The sequence below is a fragment of the Ictidomys tridecemlineatus genome, chromosome 12 (genome assembly GCF_052094955.1).
Source record: "Ictidomys tridecemlineatus isolate mIctTri1 chromosome 12, mIctTri1.hap1, whole genome shotgun sequence".
Taxonomy (NCBI): Eukaryota; Metazoa; Chordata; class Mammalia; order Rodentia; family Sciuridae; genus Ictidomys; species Ictidomys tridecemlineatus.
Genome location: NC_135488.1, coordinates 64,862,585 through 64,876,815, shown reverse-complemented (window position 1 = coordinate 64,876,815; position 14,231 = coordinate 64,862,585). Strand labels below are relative to the sequence as shown.

Here is a 14,231-nt window from a genome sequence, read left to right as displayed (position 1 = left end):
AAAGGAACTCTGAGGTTAACACTGGTGAATCTAAGCTCCTGTGCTTTGGCAAAAAAAAAAAACAAAAAAAAAAAAAAACATTTACCTGGCTCTCAATCATTTAGCTAATTTGTACTAAGCCAAATATTGTACTAAATGCTAAGATGCTGTAGCAAAAAACATTCTCTGAGAGCTTATACACAATCCATCTTCCAGGAAAACTCTACCCCACTAAGAACTATGGTGGGTTGTAATTATGATGTTCTATTTCAAGCACAATGGTTGATGCTTTAAACATTTGGTCAACCATCATGAATAACTCAGTCTTGAATTTTTGTGTTATTGTTGGTACTGGGGATTGAACCCAGCTGTGCTGTACCACTGAGCTACATCCCCAGCCCTCTTTTTGTTAATGTTTTCAGACTGGGTTTCACTAATTTGCCTAGGCGGGTCTTGAATTTGTAGCCTCAGTCTCTCAAGTAGCTGAGATGATAGATGGGTGTCACCATACACACCTTTTTTATTCCTTAAGTTTTATTTAAAGTTCAAGGATAGCATGGGAAGCTTAGGGAAATCCTGTCTCAAAATGAAGTAGAAAAGGCTGGGGATGTAGCTCAGTGGTAAAGCATTTGCCCCTAGCATGCAGGAAGCCCTGCAGTTAAATCCCCAGTGCCACGAAAAACAAACAAAAAAGACAGAAATGGTAGGTTTTTATAAATCTAAAAGTTGTCTTTAAAAAGATAATAAAATAGCAAACCTTTAGTTACCAAGAAAAACACAATCCATACAATTAAAAATTGATGTACAGAAAAATACTTCAAAGGGTTGTCAAGAGGGTCTGACAAGATCATACAGAGTACACATGACAAACCGGGAAAATGTTTACATTACGTGACATAAGAAGAGCTCCTATAAATTAATAAAGAAAAGAATGAGCCCAGATTATCAAAAAAGCAAAGGACACAAACAAAATCAATCCCCAAACAAATAAAAATGTCCAGAAAACAATGTCCTCTGTCTCTGGGCTGGGCAGGGCAAGGCAATAGTGGGTCAAGTTACTCTCATTCAATGTTGATGAAAAGAAAATATATTTATAGCTTTCTTGGAGGGCAATTTGGAAATATGTATCAAAAGCCCTCAAATACAGTATCTTTTAATTAACATATAATCTCTTAGAAATTATTTAAGGAATTATACAAGACAGAAAAAATTTAGTTTTAAGAATGCTTACATGATAAAAAAATTGGTAATAATATTAATATTTAGAGAAGAGATATTTCATAAATGTTACTATTCTTCCATTAAAAAGTTATATATTAATATTTATTGACATGGAAAACTACAAATTCCCATAGGTCATTTACAAAATGATAAAAATGGGCCACAGTCAACCAGTAATAACCTACAGCAGACTGCGTAGACCATACTGATAATAGTGCAGTTAAAACATACCCTAAGTGACTCCTAGTTAAGAAGAAACTAAAACTTAAACTTAAGGCAAGTCCAGAAAATCATGAGAATAAGTGCATCACACACCAAAAACTATGGAATGGATGCAGATGTTCTAACCAGAAATAAATTTATGAGGTTAAAAACACTAAGCATATCAAATTCTATATCCTACAAAGAATATAATCAATCACAAGCTCATGTCCATTACTAAAGCATTTAAAATAGTAAAACAGTGAAATCAAAATAATGTTTAAAAAAAGAGGTACGTAGTTATATAACATCAAAATCTAGTCATATAAAGGAATTCAATGCATACATTTTTAAAATGACATTTTAGGACTTTCTTTAATGAAGAGAGGAAAATTTGCCAGACTGATTAAGTGAAAAAAAAAATCAGGTTTTAAAATATGACTGTAAAGATGTTCAACAGAGTCCTATCTCTGGGCCTAAAATAGTACAAGATGTGGTCACATGTATTTTGGTGAGAGCTATTTTTTGTTAGATTCACAAAGATATCTGTGACCCTAAACAAGTTAAATGCCCAACAGACATCAAAAATGGTATCTCTGTGCTACCTCTCAGTGGTTAGATCATGGGGGATTTAAAATTTTTTCTCTATAAATTGCTATATTATATAATAAATATGCATAATATTTATTAATAAAGAGGAAAATAGATCTCTTATTATTTTGCTTCCATTGTTTTTAAAAAATCTTATTAGAAAATTCCTCCTTCTCCCCCAAAGCACAAATATACAAAGCTTAGTAGAGTCTCAGGTTCAGACAGATCATCTAATTCTTAGATTCTTGAATTTACCCCAAAGAACCTAAGCAATGATAGGAGATTACCAGAGTGCTGCTCCTCAAATTTAGAAATATTGTTTAAGAAATGTCCTGAACTAGAGAGAGCAAATCTGGTAATATCACTGCCAGGTCATTGTACCACTTTAATTCAAAGTGATTCTAAATCTTTCTCTATCCCTTTTCAATTGGGCCATTTTTGAATGAAGAAAAACATATGAGTTATTGCCAGGAGCTGGGGTTAAGGAGCATGTGATAGCTATCTGTGAAGAGAACAATGTCAAGGTGACAATAGTGAGCCTCTTGTCTCAGACGAGTGCCACACTTACCAGTTCCAGCAGAGAATGAGGAAGCAGCAAAAGCATCACCTTGGGTTGACTGGAAACCTGGGATCAAACTCTCAGCTGAGCCGCCAAGCTTTTCAGGATGTTTGCCTGGAGATACAAAATACCATTAGGTTCATTCTAGCAGAATCCTGTGATGCATCTACAAATGGTGGAGGGGAAGGGCACCCTCTGACTGCCTTTCAGACTCCTCTTACTGTATTACTGCAACATCTTGACTATTCACAGGTCCTGTCTAGTCATTCCAATAACAGAAAAGGAAGGAAACTATTAAGAATCAAAAGAGACAACACATGGGTTTTGAAAGATGAAAAGAATTCTGCAGACTGGTTGTGCAACAGTGTGAATGAACTTAAAATTACTGAACTATATATTTAAAATGGCTATGATGGTAAATATTATGTTTTGTGTATTTTACCACAATTAAATGTTTTTTATTTTTCGATTTCTAAAAAATTTTGCAATAGGGTTTCTTTAAGTTGTCTAGGCTGGTCTGGAATTTGTTATCCTCTTGACTCAGCCTCTTGAGTTGCTGGGATTACAGTGTGCACCACCATGCCTGGCCACAATTACGTTTTTTAAGTAAATTAAAAAAAAAGAATAAAAAGAGTGGGAGCTCGGAGAGCAGGCACATGAGACAGAATGTGAGTGAACACAGAGCTCAAGCCTTAAAGCACAATCTCATTCCTCAAAGCAGAATACCTCCAGCCTTCACTGGGAATCTACTTAACAACTTGGTTTTAAGGATTTGTATTAAGGCTCTGTTTTCTACGTTGGAAGCATTTTAGAAGTGAGAAGTGGTAAAGATGGCAGTAGTATTATGTGAACAGAAAGGAGACAGAAAAATCACTAAAAATAAGAGAATTTAAAAAAGAAAAAACTTGAGGTTGGTTATGCACAAAAACTACAGTTTCGACAGTCCATTAAGGTACTTATGTTTGCAGTTCAGAACAATAATTGGCACAGATAACAGTGAAAGTGAGTTGCCCAAAAAAGTTAAACTTATATCTTATATTCTGTTTAAAAACTCAGGAAAATAATATAATAAAAAAGATAGCTACAAAATAATAGTTAAAGCTAAAATGTTTGGTCAACAGATTACTGCTACAAAATAATAGTTAAAGCTAAAATGTTTGGTCCTCTTGGTTCTGGTTATACCTTTACCTGTGCTCTTGTGTACACCGAGGGACCTCTTTTCCAACTGCATATTAGAAAACTTCCACAGATATACCTATTGTTCCAAAGTATGTGCATGTGCCTGTGCCTGTGTGTGTGTGTGTGTGTGTGTGTGTCCATCCTGCCTTCCAAATTAGACTATGAGTTTTCTGGACAGAATTATATCTTTTTAAAAAATAAAATCTCCTTTCGGTGGTCAGTCAACAATAATATAGAACACTGAAAACAGTGAGAGAATCAGTGTCCATGGGAAGGCATAGGTTCATGGACAAGCAGTCATTACTTTCTGGAACAATAAACCCACCTACAAGAAGGGCACCATCACAGTCCCCAAGGAGTGAACCTGATTGACAGATTGATGCCACTGAATTGCTTTCAATTTTCTTCTTTAATGCTCACATTGTCCTTGCTGCTACCCACCACAGGTCAGGATTTCCTGAAAATACCTCAATGTTCTGGTAAAAATAAAAGTTGACTTATATGCATACCTGGAAATCAAGCCTTTGGGGACAGGCAAAAGCCAACATTTTCACAAGCACATCCCTCTAGAGCTAACATTCCAACTCTTGCTTATTTCTCAGCATAGAGAATTTAGAGGCAAGAATCACAAAAAAGGCATGGCTTCCTCACCTTCCCCCAGCTTGGCAAAGTCCTTGTTCAGCAGTTCCTCAGCTGTAAGTTTGGAGAAATTGTCATCATCAAAGGGATTCCATGTAGAACCTTCTGAAGGATTATAGACATTTTGTTGGGAGGTGCGAGGAGATCCTGATGGAGTGGTGGTTGCAGACCTAGGTAGGTTCCCACCCCCACGAGACAAAAAGACATATAAAAGTTGAACCAAACAAAAAGAGTCAAACTACTTTTTCTTTGTTTTGGGATAAAATTCTTTTTAGAGGCAATTAATCATTTCCCAGTGTTTTTCTAAAGGGGCTTTCTACAAAGTTTCCATGGACACCCTTTCCACTCATAGACATGAAGGTATCCTCTCCTTCATCACTCTTTCTGTCCCACTATTTTTTTTTTTTTTTTTAATCTCTTGCTTGGTTTTTCAGTCTTGTCTGCAAGGCCTTTCAGTTCAGGATCCCAAAGGAACCTGTTGTTAGGCTTGTGCATCCTATGGAGATCAATATAAGAGCTCCCACAACCAAGTCTTGGAGCTCTGAGACTGAGGCCTTTGTAGGCTGCCTCCATCTTCCAGGATCTAGCAGCCATGGCATTAAGAGACACCATCACAATTAAAGATAAATGAAAATGGCTACTATCATTTTGTGTGTCTAGGTATCATTACCTGGTTTTCTTTTAAAGTCTGTCTTGAATTCATTTAAAGATTTTTAACTTCAGAGTTAACAGTTCCAAGAAAGATGAGTGTCTGAAACTACATTTACTCAACACTCATCAAAGTCTACTTTATGTCAGGCACAGAGCCAGTCACTAGTTTACAAAAATTGACTGAGGCATGATCCTCATCTTGGAGAACTGGCAGGCACATCAGCCAGACACATGAATAATTAATGATAAAACAATGTGATACATGCTCAATAAAGGCCCAGACGCAATGACATATCAGAGGAAAGGTCAAAGAAAAGGCAACCCCTGACATTGATCTTAATGAAAAAAGTGAGCATTTCCTAAGGGAAGAGAACAGCAGCAGTCCCAGGAGAGGGCTTGGGATGAGCCAAGAGCTCATGAAGGTAGACATTGGCAAGTCCACCCATGTACAGAGCAGGCATTCCTGAGGTAACCAGTGAGTTCAGATAGCATCCCATGGACAATGAGGACCAATGAAATATTTTCAGCATGGAGACACTTGGTCAGATTGGGAGTTTAAATAACACACTGTATAGCATGTAACAAATAAGAGAATGGAAACAGTGGGCCATATAGAAATTTTTAAAAAATTTTTTTAGTTGTAGATGGATACTATACCTTTATTTTATTTATTTTTATGTGGTGCTGAGGATTGAACCCAGTGCTTCCCACATGCTAGGCAAGTGCTCTACCACTAAGCCACAACCCCAGCCCCAGGAAATTGTTTCTTCTGAACAGAACAGTACATATACTACAAACAATTCCCTTTCTTATAAAGGAACACCTGTGCAGGGAGAATTGTGGAGGAGATGCACAAAGAACAGACAAACACACAAGGGGCAGATGCAAACAGAAAGAAGGATGGCAGACAAAAGGAATGCCTACCCCTTTCTGCCATCTTCTTTAATAACCCAAAAAGTTACATATTACCCACCTCCAGTGACTATACTTTGACCAGTATTCCTTTAACCCTGAGTGCTAGCTAACTGAGATAAGGTCCAGGTTAATGCAAACACAGAGCCTCTCTCCTTCAAAGTATGTCACTATGTAAACCAGGTAGTGCATCCACATAGTAATCTTAATAGCCTCAGCAGGGACTAGCTAGGCATTCCAATGAGGGTGCCAGTTCCCCCCAGGGAGTCTGCTCACCGGGGGAACATTTCTCTGTCTATTTCCATGGTCAGAATACCTATACTTTCTTCCTAAACACAAATACACACTACTATATATACATCTACACACACCCATATACTTATTGGAAAGCATTACACAAAACACCCATGATAAACCTTGCCCACAAAGTGAGAAGAACAAAGGGGAAGCACCACATACTTGGATTTATTGAGACTGGCCTCAGCTGCAGCTGCCTGGAGCAGCTGAGTGGATTTGCTGGCAGGGACCCCAAACACAGCACTGTGGGTGACGTCACTGAGAATCCGCCTGTGCCCAGATCGTTGGGTTTTGGGGGATGATGGAGGAGTCAGAGATCCAAGTTTCTGTCCCTGGATGGTAGGAGGTGGGGTTGTTTGAACCTTTGGCTGTTGTCTTACTGGGGCTTGAAGCTGTTAGAGAGAGAAGTGTTTTATTATTTTTTTTTTTTAAAAAGGAGGAGGAAAAGGAAAAGGAAAAACAAATAGATAAGCAAAACAACAACAAAATGCCACAAGTGAGCTAACATAGGACTCAAATGGTTAAGTTTACCAGTAATACTGAGAAAGAAAGAACAAAAAGAAAAAGCTTCTACAATCTGGGCTGCAACTTTTAAGACGGATTCCAGTATAATATTTGATTGTTTTTTGTTTGTTTGTTTGTAGCTGGGGATCAAACCCAGGGCCTTGTGCATGCAAGGCAAGCACTCTACCAACTGAGCTATATCCCCAGCCCTGATAATATTTGAATTTATACATAAATCCAACCTATTACCCATCAATAATATACAAGGTAACCAAATGTAATTCTGCCCACAGAGGAAGATAACAGAAGTTATTCCTAGCTCTAAAGGTCTAGAATGTATCTTTAATGACCTCTTTCTGCTTTTGAGGTCACACAGCAGCTTGTCAGAATGCTTCCAAAGGGCAGACAATAGATCCTACCTTCTACCACAGTTAGAAGTCAAAGAAGACACACCTCCAGCTAAAATACATTTATGCTAAATGATTTCTGCTAAGCGGTCCCTGAGACTCTGCCATAGCTGTGACAAGAGTGAGTCAGATGGAATTCTACTGTGACTGAAACTGGTAGTGCTTTTACTGTGCTGTTATTAAAGCTCTTCGTTTCATTGATGGGATGAGTCTACAAGATCCTGTTTCTGTGGTAACCTCTGAGAAAATGTACAGCATTGATTTAGTGGGAGTTACTTGCTCCAATCTTTAGTTTAGAAATGACATAGAAGAACCAGCAGAAAACATAATAAGAAACAAAAACACCTTTCTTGATGATGACTCAGCTGACAACATAAGGACTCTAGAGATGTGGACCATTTTTAGGAGGGCCAAACTGCTACTAAAGAACAATAAACAAGGAGAACATCCTAGTGGTCCTTCAGCATACATCATCTATATCTAGGAAAATGAACAAAACAATGTTAAGAAACTCACATAACCCATTTCCTTAATTCTGTCAATCTGAAGATAAATGACTTAGGATATTTAATGCCCCATGAATTTAAGTATCCCTTCCCTCAAGTCCCTCCTCTCATATTAAAGCTGCCTCTCCATGCTCCATGCTACAGCCTGGATCCCATGTTCTGTCCCTCCAGAGGTAGACCTTGAAAGCTCAGGGAAACCAGAGTATTCAGCTATTTGGTTCAGAATACTTATAGCATGGGATACTGACTGTCCTTATGTCATCCTTAGGACATGGAACATTTAGTGAGGCAGACTATGTACAAGTGCCAGTGTACCAACTACCTCACCAATGGGCAGAATGATACAATCATAATGTTCCAGTATCAACTGAACTGAGACAAGAGTAGCACAGTTTCTGCTGAGGGAAAGCAGAGTGGTATTGAAGACCAGAGCTCCAGCCCCACCACTTCCTCTGGGGGTCCAGAGTTGCTCCTATACCAGCCAGTTGAATGCCAGCACTGATGGAGGCTAGAAGGTTTTGAGGACAGACCTGACCGGCCTATTTTATAAGACAATCATTACTCTGAAAAGGGTACTTGTCTGTTCAGTCCCTTTTTTGATGAAGACTCCACACTACTTGGAGAACATCTTCTACTCCTCTTTCCTGTTCTCCATGTGCAGCACACTTTAGAATGGATGCCCATATTGGGGTAAAACATCTCTAATCTGAAGATCTAAAGCCCCAAATGCTCTAAAATCTGAATCTTTTTGTGCACGACATGATGCCACACATGAAAAATTCCACACCCGACTTCATGTCTCAGTCAAAACACAGGGGTACTAAAAATGATACCTCAGGCTATATTTATGAGTGCATATGAAACATAAATGAAATTCATGTTCAGTCTTGGGACCCATCCCCAAGATATCTCATTATATATGCAAATATTCCAAAATCTGAAGCACTTTTGTCCCGAAAATTTCAGATAATGGATACTCAGCCTAACCTATTTAGGGGTTCTTCACAACAATCCTGTCAGCCAGGCAGTTATATGTCCACTTTGAACCAACAAAAGTGAGTTGAAAAGAGTCTTAGAAAACAGATTCCGACACTTTCACTTCAGAGGAGAAGAGACCATGGCCCACTGAGGCTAAGTTCTCACTCAAGGGCACAAGGTGGACTGGAAGAAGAATCCATAACTCCCGACCACCACTCAGGACTCTTTTCTGCACCACAATGCCTCTCATCCAAAGACAAAACTAGAGAGGGTGAAGGAGAAACAGACTGCAAAAGGAGGACAAGGCAGACTCTGAAATCTAACTTGTTGAAGACTTTTTAAAAACAAAATATGTAATTATAGAAGTGTAAGCATGCCAAGAAACGTAAGAATATAGAGAAGAGTGTCTATTCCCACACTCTAATACAATCCTTATCTTGGTTGTGCCTTAAATGTAAGTCAGTTTGTCTCCTCTCCTTTCCCCTTCCCCTGTCCCTGTCCCCCCCACCTTTCTTTCCCCAGTCCTGGGGATTGAATCCAGGGGTGCTGTACCACTGACCTACATTGGGAGCACTTTTTATTTTAAGACAGGGTCTCACTAAGCTGCAGAGGCTGGTTTCCAACTGTGCTCATCCTGCTTAAGCCTCCCAAGTAGATGTTATTTAAAGGCATGTACCATGTGTATGGCCTAAGTCTTTTTTTCAAGTATACACTTTTTCCAATTTTACAACTCTTTCAACATTACCTCATGAGCATTGTTCTCACATTGCTGTACAGACTCTCATACTGCTTTATGATTTTTAATGGCTGCATGGTTGGGTTCCTGAATGGTTTAGGTTGCTTCCATTCTTTGGGCTACTATTAATAAGACTGCAATGAACCTTTAGAGCATATGGTCATTTTTCCTTTGCTGATTACTGCTTTCAGATGGCTGCAGGGTGTTCTTATATTCACTCACATGCTTCTCCAAATAAGACTTGCCATGAGTCAGAGATACAGGGATGGGTCAAACCTGGGCAGCTCTATGGTTCCTGGTTAAGTACAGTCAACCCAGTACTCCCTAAACAACTATTTCTGAGCACAGTGCTCCAGTGTTTTTCCATGTGGGGAGCACGGAGAAGGTTTATAATTAATTATAATTAATTCCCAGCTGTCCAGGCAAATCTGAAGGGAACCTCATGAAAAGTGATGCTAGTAGTAGTTGAGTACTCATTATCTTGAATGAGCATTTGTTGCTATTATCCTAAAACATAGATCATGATTCTTTGATTATTGCCCCAGGTCTGTTATTGTAATTTTTCATGTCTCTAGGGCAGTTGCTTTCTAGCCTAGGCCTCAGATTTCAATTCCATAAAATCAGGGGACTAAGATGGATAATTAAGATCCCTTTTTATTAAGTCATGTAATAATTTTTTTCAAAACTATTTCCATTAACAAGAAGAACTTTATCTTTTGTTAAAAATACAGAGGATAGCCATCTACCACATATTGCAGGAAGAAAGTTGTTTCATTTCAGAAACAAAGGTGTAAGCACTGAATAGACACTTGGCTAAGACTTAGAGAAGACAATCCATTTTTGGCACTGCTTTTTGAAGGGATAGAAGTTTTCTTGTTTAAGATAGTGACAAAACTACATTAGAAATCAATTCTCAGAAAAATGGATCCTTATCATCTAGTAGTTGAACTTCCTTGGGAATAAGAGAGTAGCTGTAATATTCTATCAACTAGGTATCAAAAAATACCTTTTTCTATCACTATAATCTTTTCTATTGCTATCACTAAGGAAACTCTGAGTATAGAATAAAGGTTTCTTACTAAAGGGCAAAGCAAGAATGCTCAAATGTGCTGAAACTGTAGATGTCAATCAGGAGAGGGTTCTGATGCTATATTCACTCAAATTCTAAATTTACAGGATGGTTCTAACAAGTAGATACTCAGATGCTCTGGTATCCAGGATATTGTGCCATAGTACATGGTCATAGGCAAGTTGGGCCTTCAAAGGTGATACTTGGTAAACTCAAATGCTGTGGCTAGTTGTGTCATTCATAAACTCAACACTGTCAAGACTCAGGGTACAGGTGGAAGCCCACATCGACCCCCAGAGACCGGGAAGGGCACAATGGATCAATCTGCCTCTTGAAGAAGGGAAAAGGATTAGCTCAAATCCTGAGTCCTTGACTATTTGCTCATAGCACTAACAAAGACAATGAACAGCCTAATGCCAGGATGATAAATTAAAATGTATGCCTTCATCAGTAACCTTGAATAATTTTTTTAGAACTCTGTCTTCTACAAAATACTTCATGCTGTCCTTGGATGTATCAAGCAAAGATGAAATATTTTAACTGCAGGGATGAGAAAGCAACCTGGTCCCCCTCACAACTGCTGCCATCTCTTACTGCCCTCTCCCTGGCCCTCAATGCTCACTCCTCTTCTGCCTTTCACCCTGAGCCCTGGTTCTTACTGCGGGCTCCTGAGCAGATGTTGGCTGGGGGACAGAGGCAGGTTGGGCCTGGGGCTGTGGTCCTGCTGCTGCCAGGCTCTTTTGCTGCAGAGCTGCCTGCTGAGTCATCAGCTGTTGCTGATGTAAAGCTGTGGCCAACTGTTGTTGCTGTTGTTGTTGTTGCTGCTGCTGCTGCTGCTGTTGCTGTTGCTGTTGCTGCTGCTGCTGGTAGAAGTTCTGCATCAGCTGCTGTTGAGTGCCTCCCTGGGACACCACAGGGAACTGGGCAATGGCTGGTTGCTGGGTTCCTGAATGTACTGCCTGAAACTGAGAGGAGAGAATGGCAAGAAACGAGGAGGTGAAAAAGGTCCTGTGGCAGAAACACATTCACAAAGATCAGTGGTGAAGCCAAAGGCAAGAGCAGGTAGAAGTCTTATTACCTGGTTCACAGAAATCTCAGGTCATTGAAACAAACACAGCAGTACCTTACATTGCTGAACCATACCCACTGCTTTAGACTGGTTTCCAAGTGGGTTTCTATGCCTAGGCTGAAGGAAGCTACCTGACTTAACAAACATCAGGTGGCTCCACAAGCCGATATGTAACAGAAAAAAATAAATGCTCTCCCGATGATAGAAGTAATCCTTCTTATAAGGGATTTTGAAGTAGTCAAGATTAAAATGCTTCCTTACATGCATAGGATAATACAATGTTGACACTGAAAAAAATAACATAAATGTTAACCCAGCTACTGAAACTCATATCAAGGCTTTCTGAAAATTATTTCCCAATTGCTCTACTTTATGAAAACTCTACCATCTTTATTCAAAATATTCTGATATTTCGTTATAATTTTTTTAAAATTTTTTAGTTATAGGTGGACACAATACCTTTATTTATTTATTTTTATGTGGTGCTGAGGATTGGACCCTGTGCCTCATGCATGCTAGGCAAGTGCTCTACTACTGGGCCACAACCTCAGCCCTTGTTATAATTTTATAGTGGGGTCATCCTACCTTGCCCAGGCTGGTCTCAAACACTTGGGCTCAAGTGATCCTGCTGCCTCAGCCTCCCAGGTAGCTGGGACTATAGACTTGCCAGCATGCCCAGCTTTTATGACACTTCTTACATGTCTCTCCAATCTCCACTGCTAGGAACTATGTCCTAGGCACATAAACAGAGCTCAAAATAAGGCCCTACTGATGAACAAGATCTTCTTTGGGACACCCTAAATACAGTTACCTAGCTACAGAGTTAATTTGGAGGATACCATTTGTCTATTGGGGACAAAGTTAAAGGGTTAGCAACAAAGCAGATGTCAAAATATAGCTTCCTATTTAAAACAGAAAAATGATGGAAACAACCCAAATGTCTATCAACAGTAAACTGAATAAACTATGCATATCCTGAAGAATACCAAATGGATACTCTCAAGCTGTATAGAGGAATGAAAGATACCTCTACAGATGGGTTAGAGGGGATAGAATTTTGTAGATTTAACTCTGAAACAATGTAAATGGTTATAATTCATCAGAATTAAACCAAAATTGAAAAACAATAATGAGCCAGGCACAGTGGTACATTCCTGTAATCTCAGAAACTCAGGAGGCTGAGGCAGGTGGATTCCAAGCTCAAGGTCATCCTTGGCAATTTAGCAAGATCTTGTCTCAAAATAAAACATAAAGGCTTGGGTGTCTTAGTGGAACAGTGCCCCTGGGTTCAATCTCTAGTACTAAAGGAAAAAGAAAAAAAAAGCAATAACTAAAAATGAAAAGCAAAATGATACAAAGAAACCAGTATACAGAGGTAACTAACTATAGCCAGGAATGTGTGTAGGGTGTGGCTGGAAAAGTAGGTCACTGGAGTGTGCCTTTGGGGTTATATTTTATCCCTGGTAAGCAGAACTCTCTGCTTCCTAGTGGCCATGTTCTAAGCTACTTTCCTTCTCCACACTCTTCTACTGTGGTGTTCTGCCTCACCTTGGGCCCAGAGCCATGGAGTTAGCCATCTAATGGATGGAGACCAATAGAAACTGTAAGCTCCAAATAACTTTTCCTCCTCTATGTTGTTCTTGTCAGGTCTTTTGTTCACATGATGATAAAGCTGAATAAAACCATTCCCTAGGTAATAATGTGTGGAACATTTTGAGAATAAATTGGGCAAAGAAATCTTATACTGATTTTTAGTAATCATATTGGTATTATTATCCTGAAACTATAAACCAATTAATTAACTATGTTAATGCTGTTAGGAATCAAGATTTCCAGATAAGTAAAACACAACAGAATCCGAAAAGTTAAACAAAAATCCTATAACTACAAATTTGAATTAGTAATATAAATCTGAATTCATAATGTATATTTTTTCATTGTTGATGGACCTTTATTTTATTTATTTATATGTGGTGCTGAGAATTGAACCCAATGCCTCACACACTCTTCCACTGAGCTACAATCTCAGCTCTCATAATGTATATTTTCTAATAAAACAAAACACATTTTCTAACTGTACACTTAAAAAGCCAAGAAATAACCACAAATCCATTAGTAAGTGAATATCTCTAGCACCAAATGGTAGGTTCTAAATATCATTTCCATTAAAAAAATAAACAGCTCCTTAAAAAAACAGACAATTCCGGGTCAAGGACAGAATGATCCTAGAACAGTGTGTTATCCTCAACGGCAAGGCAATCATTAAAGACTACCAGAGTCACTCACATCAAAAGAACCCAGAAACCAATTTGAAAGTACTTCCACTGGCCAAAATAACTAACAGACAATTTGAGCATCAAAATAATTTTTTTAAAAATGCAATGTATTGAAAGATATCAAACATGTTAAAATTCACAAATTCATAATGATATGAAACAAAAACTTCAAAGTCACTCTTGGATGATGGAATGAACAAATTCATTATTCCAAAAATTGGCAAGCAAAGAGAAAGAATCAAGCATTTCTCTTGCCTTTCTGAATAAACAGTGCCTCAGGGTAACTAAATAGTTGATGAAAAAAAGTTCTTCACAGAAAAATTCCAGGCCCTAAGTGAAGTGGGAATGCTAGTATATCATTTTGCTATTGCTAGTGAATTAATGGACTTAGGAAATAATCAGCAATGGCTGGTAAGCTAATGAGAAACATTAATAAAATGGATGAGACAGACAACAC

At 38.6% G+C, this 14,231-nt stretch overlaps 1 protein-coding gene across 13 annotated transcripts in view; it reads right to left on the bottom strand.

Moving 5' to 3' along the window:
- Aak1 (AP2 associated kinase 1) overlaps positions 1-14,231 on the bottom strand; it is a 175,003-nt gene that overhangs the window by 38,655 nt on the left and 122,117 nt on the right. For all 13 annotated transcript variants that reach the window (XM_078029067.1, XM_078029066.1, XM_078029069.1 and 10 more), the window contains exons 13-16: positions 11,089-11,394; positions 6,392-6,621; positions 4,382-4,539; positions 2,561-2,665 (exon numbers count right to left, since the gene is read on the bottom strand). In XM_078029067.1, coding sequence (XP_077885193.1) covers positions 2,561-2,665; positions 4,382-4,539; positions 6,392-6,621; positions 11,089-11,394 — 799 coding nt within the window. The remainder of the gene's footprint in view (positions 1-2,560; positions 2,666-4,381; positions 4,540-6,391; positions 6,622-11,088; positions 11,395-14,231) is intronic.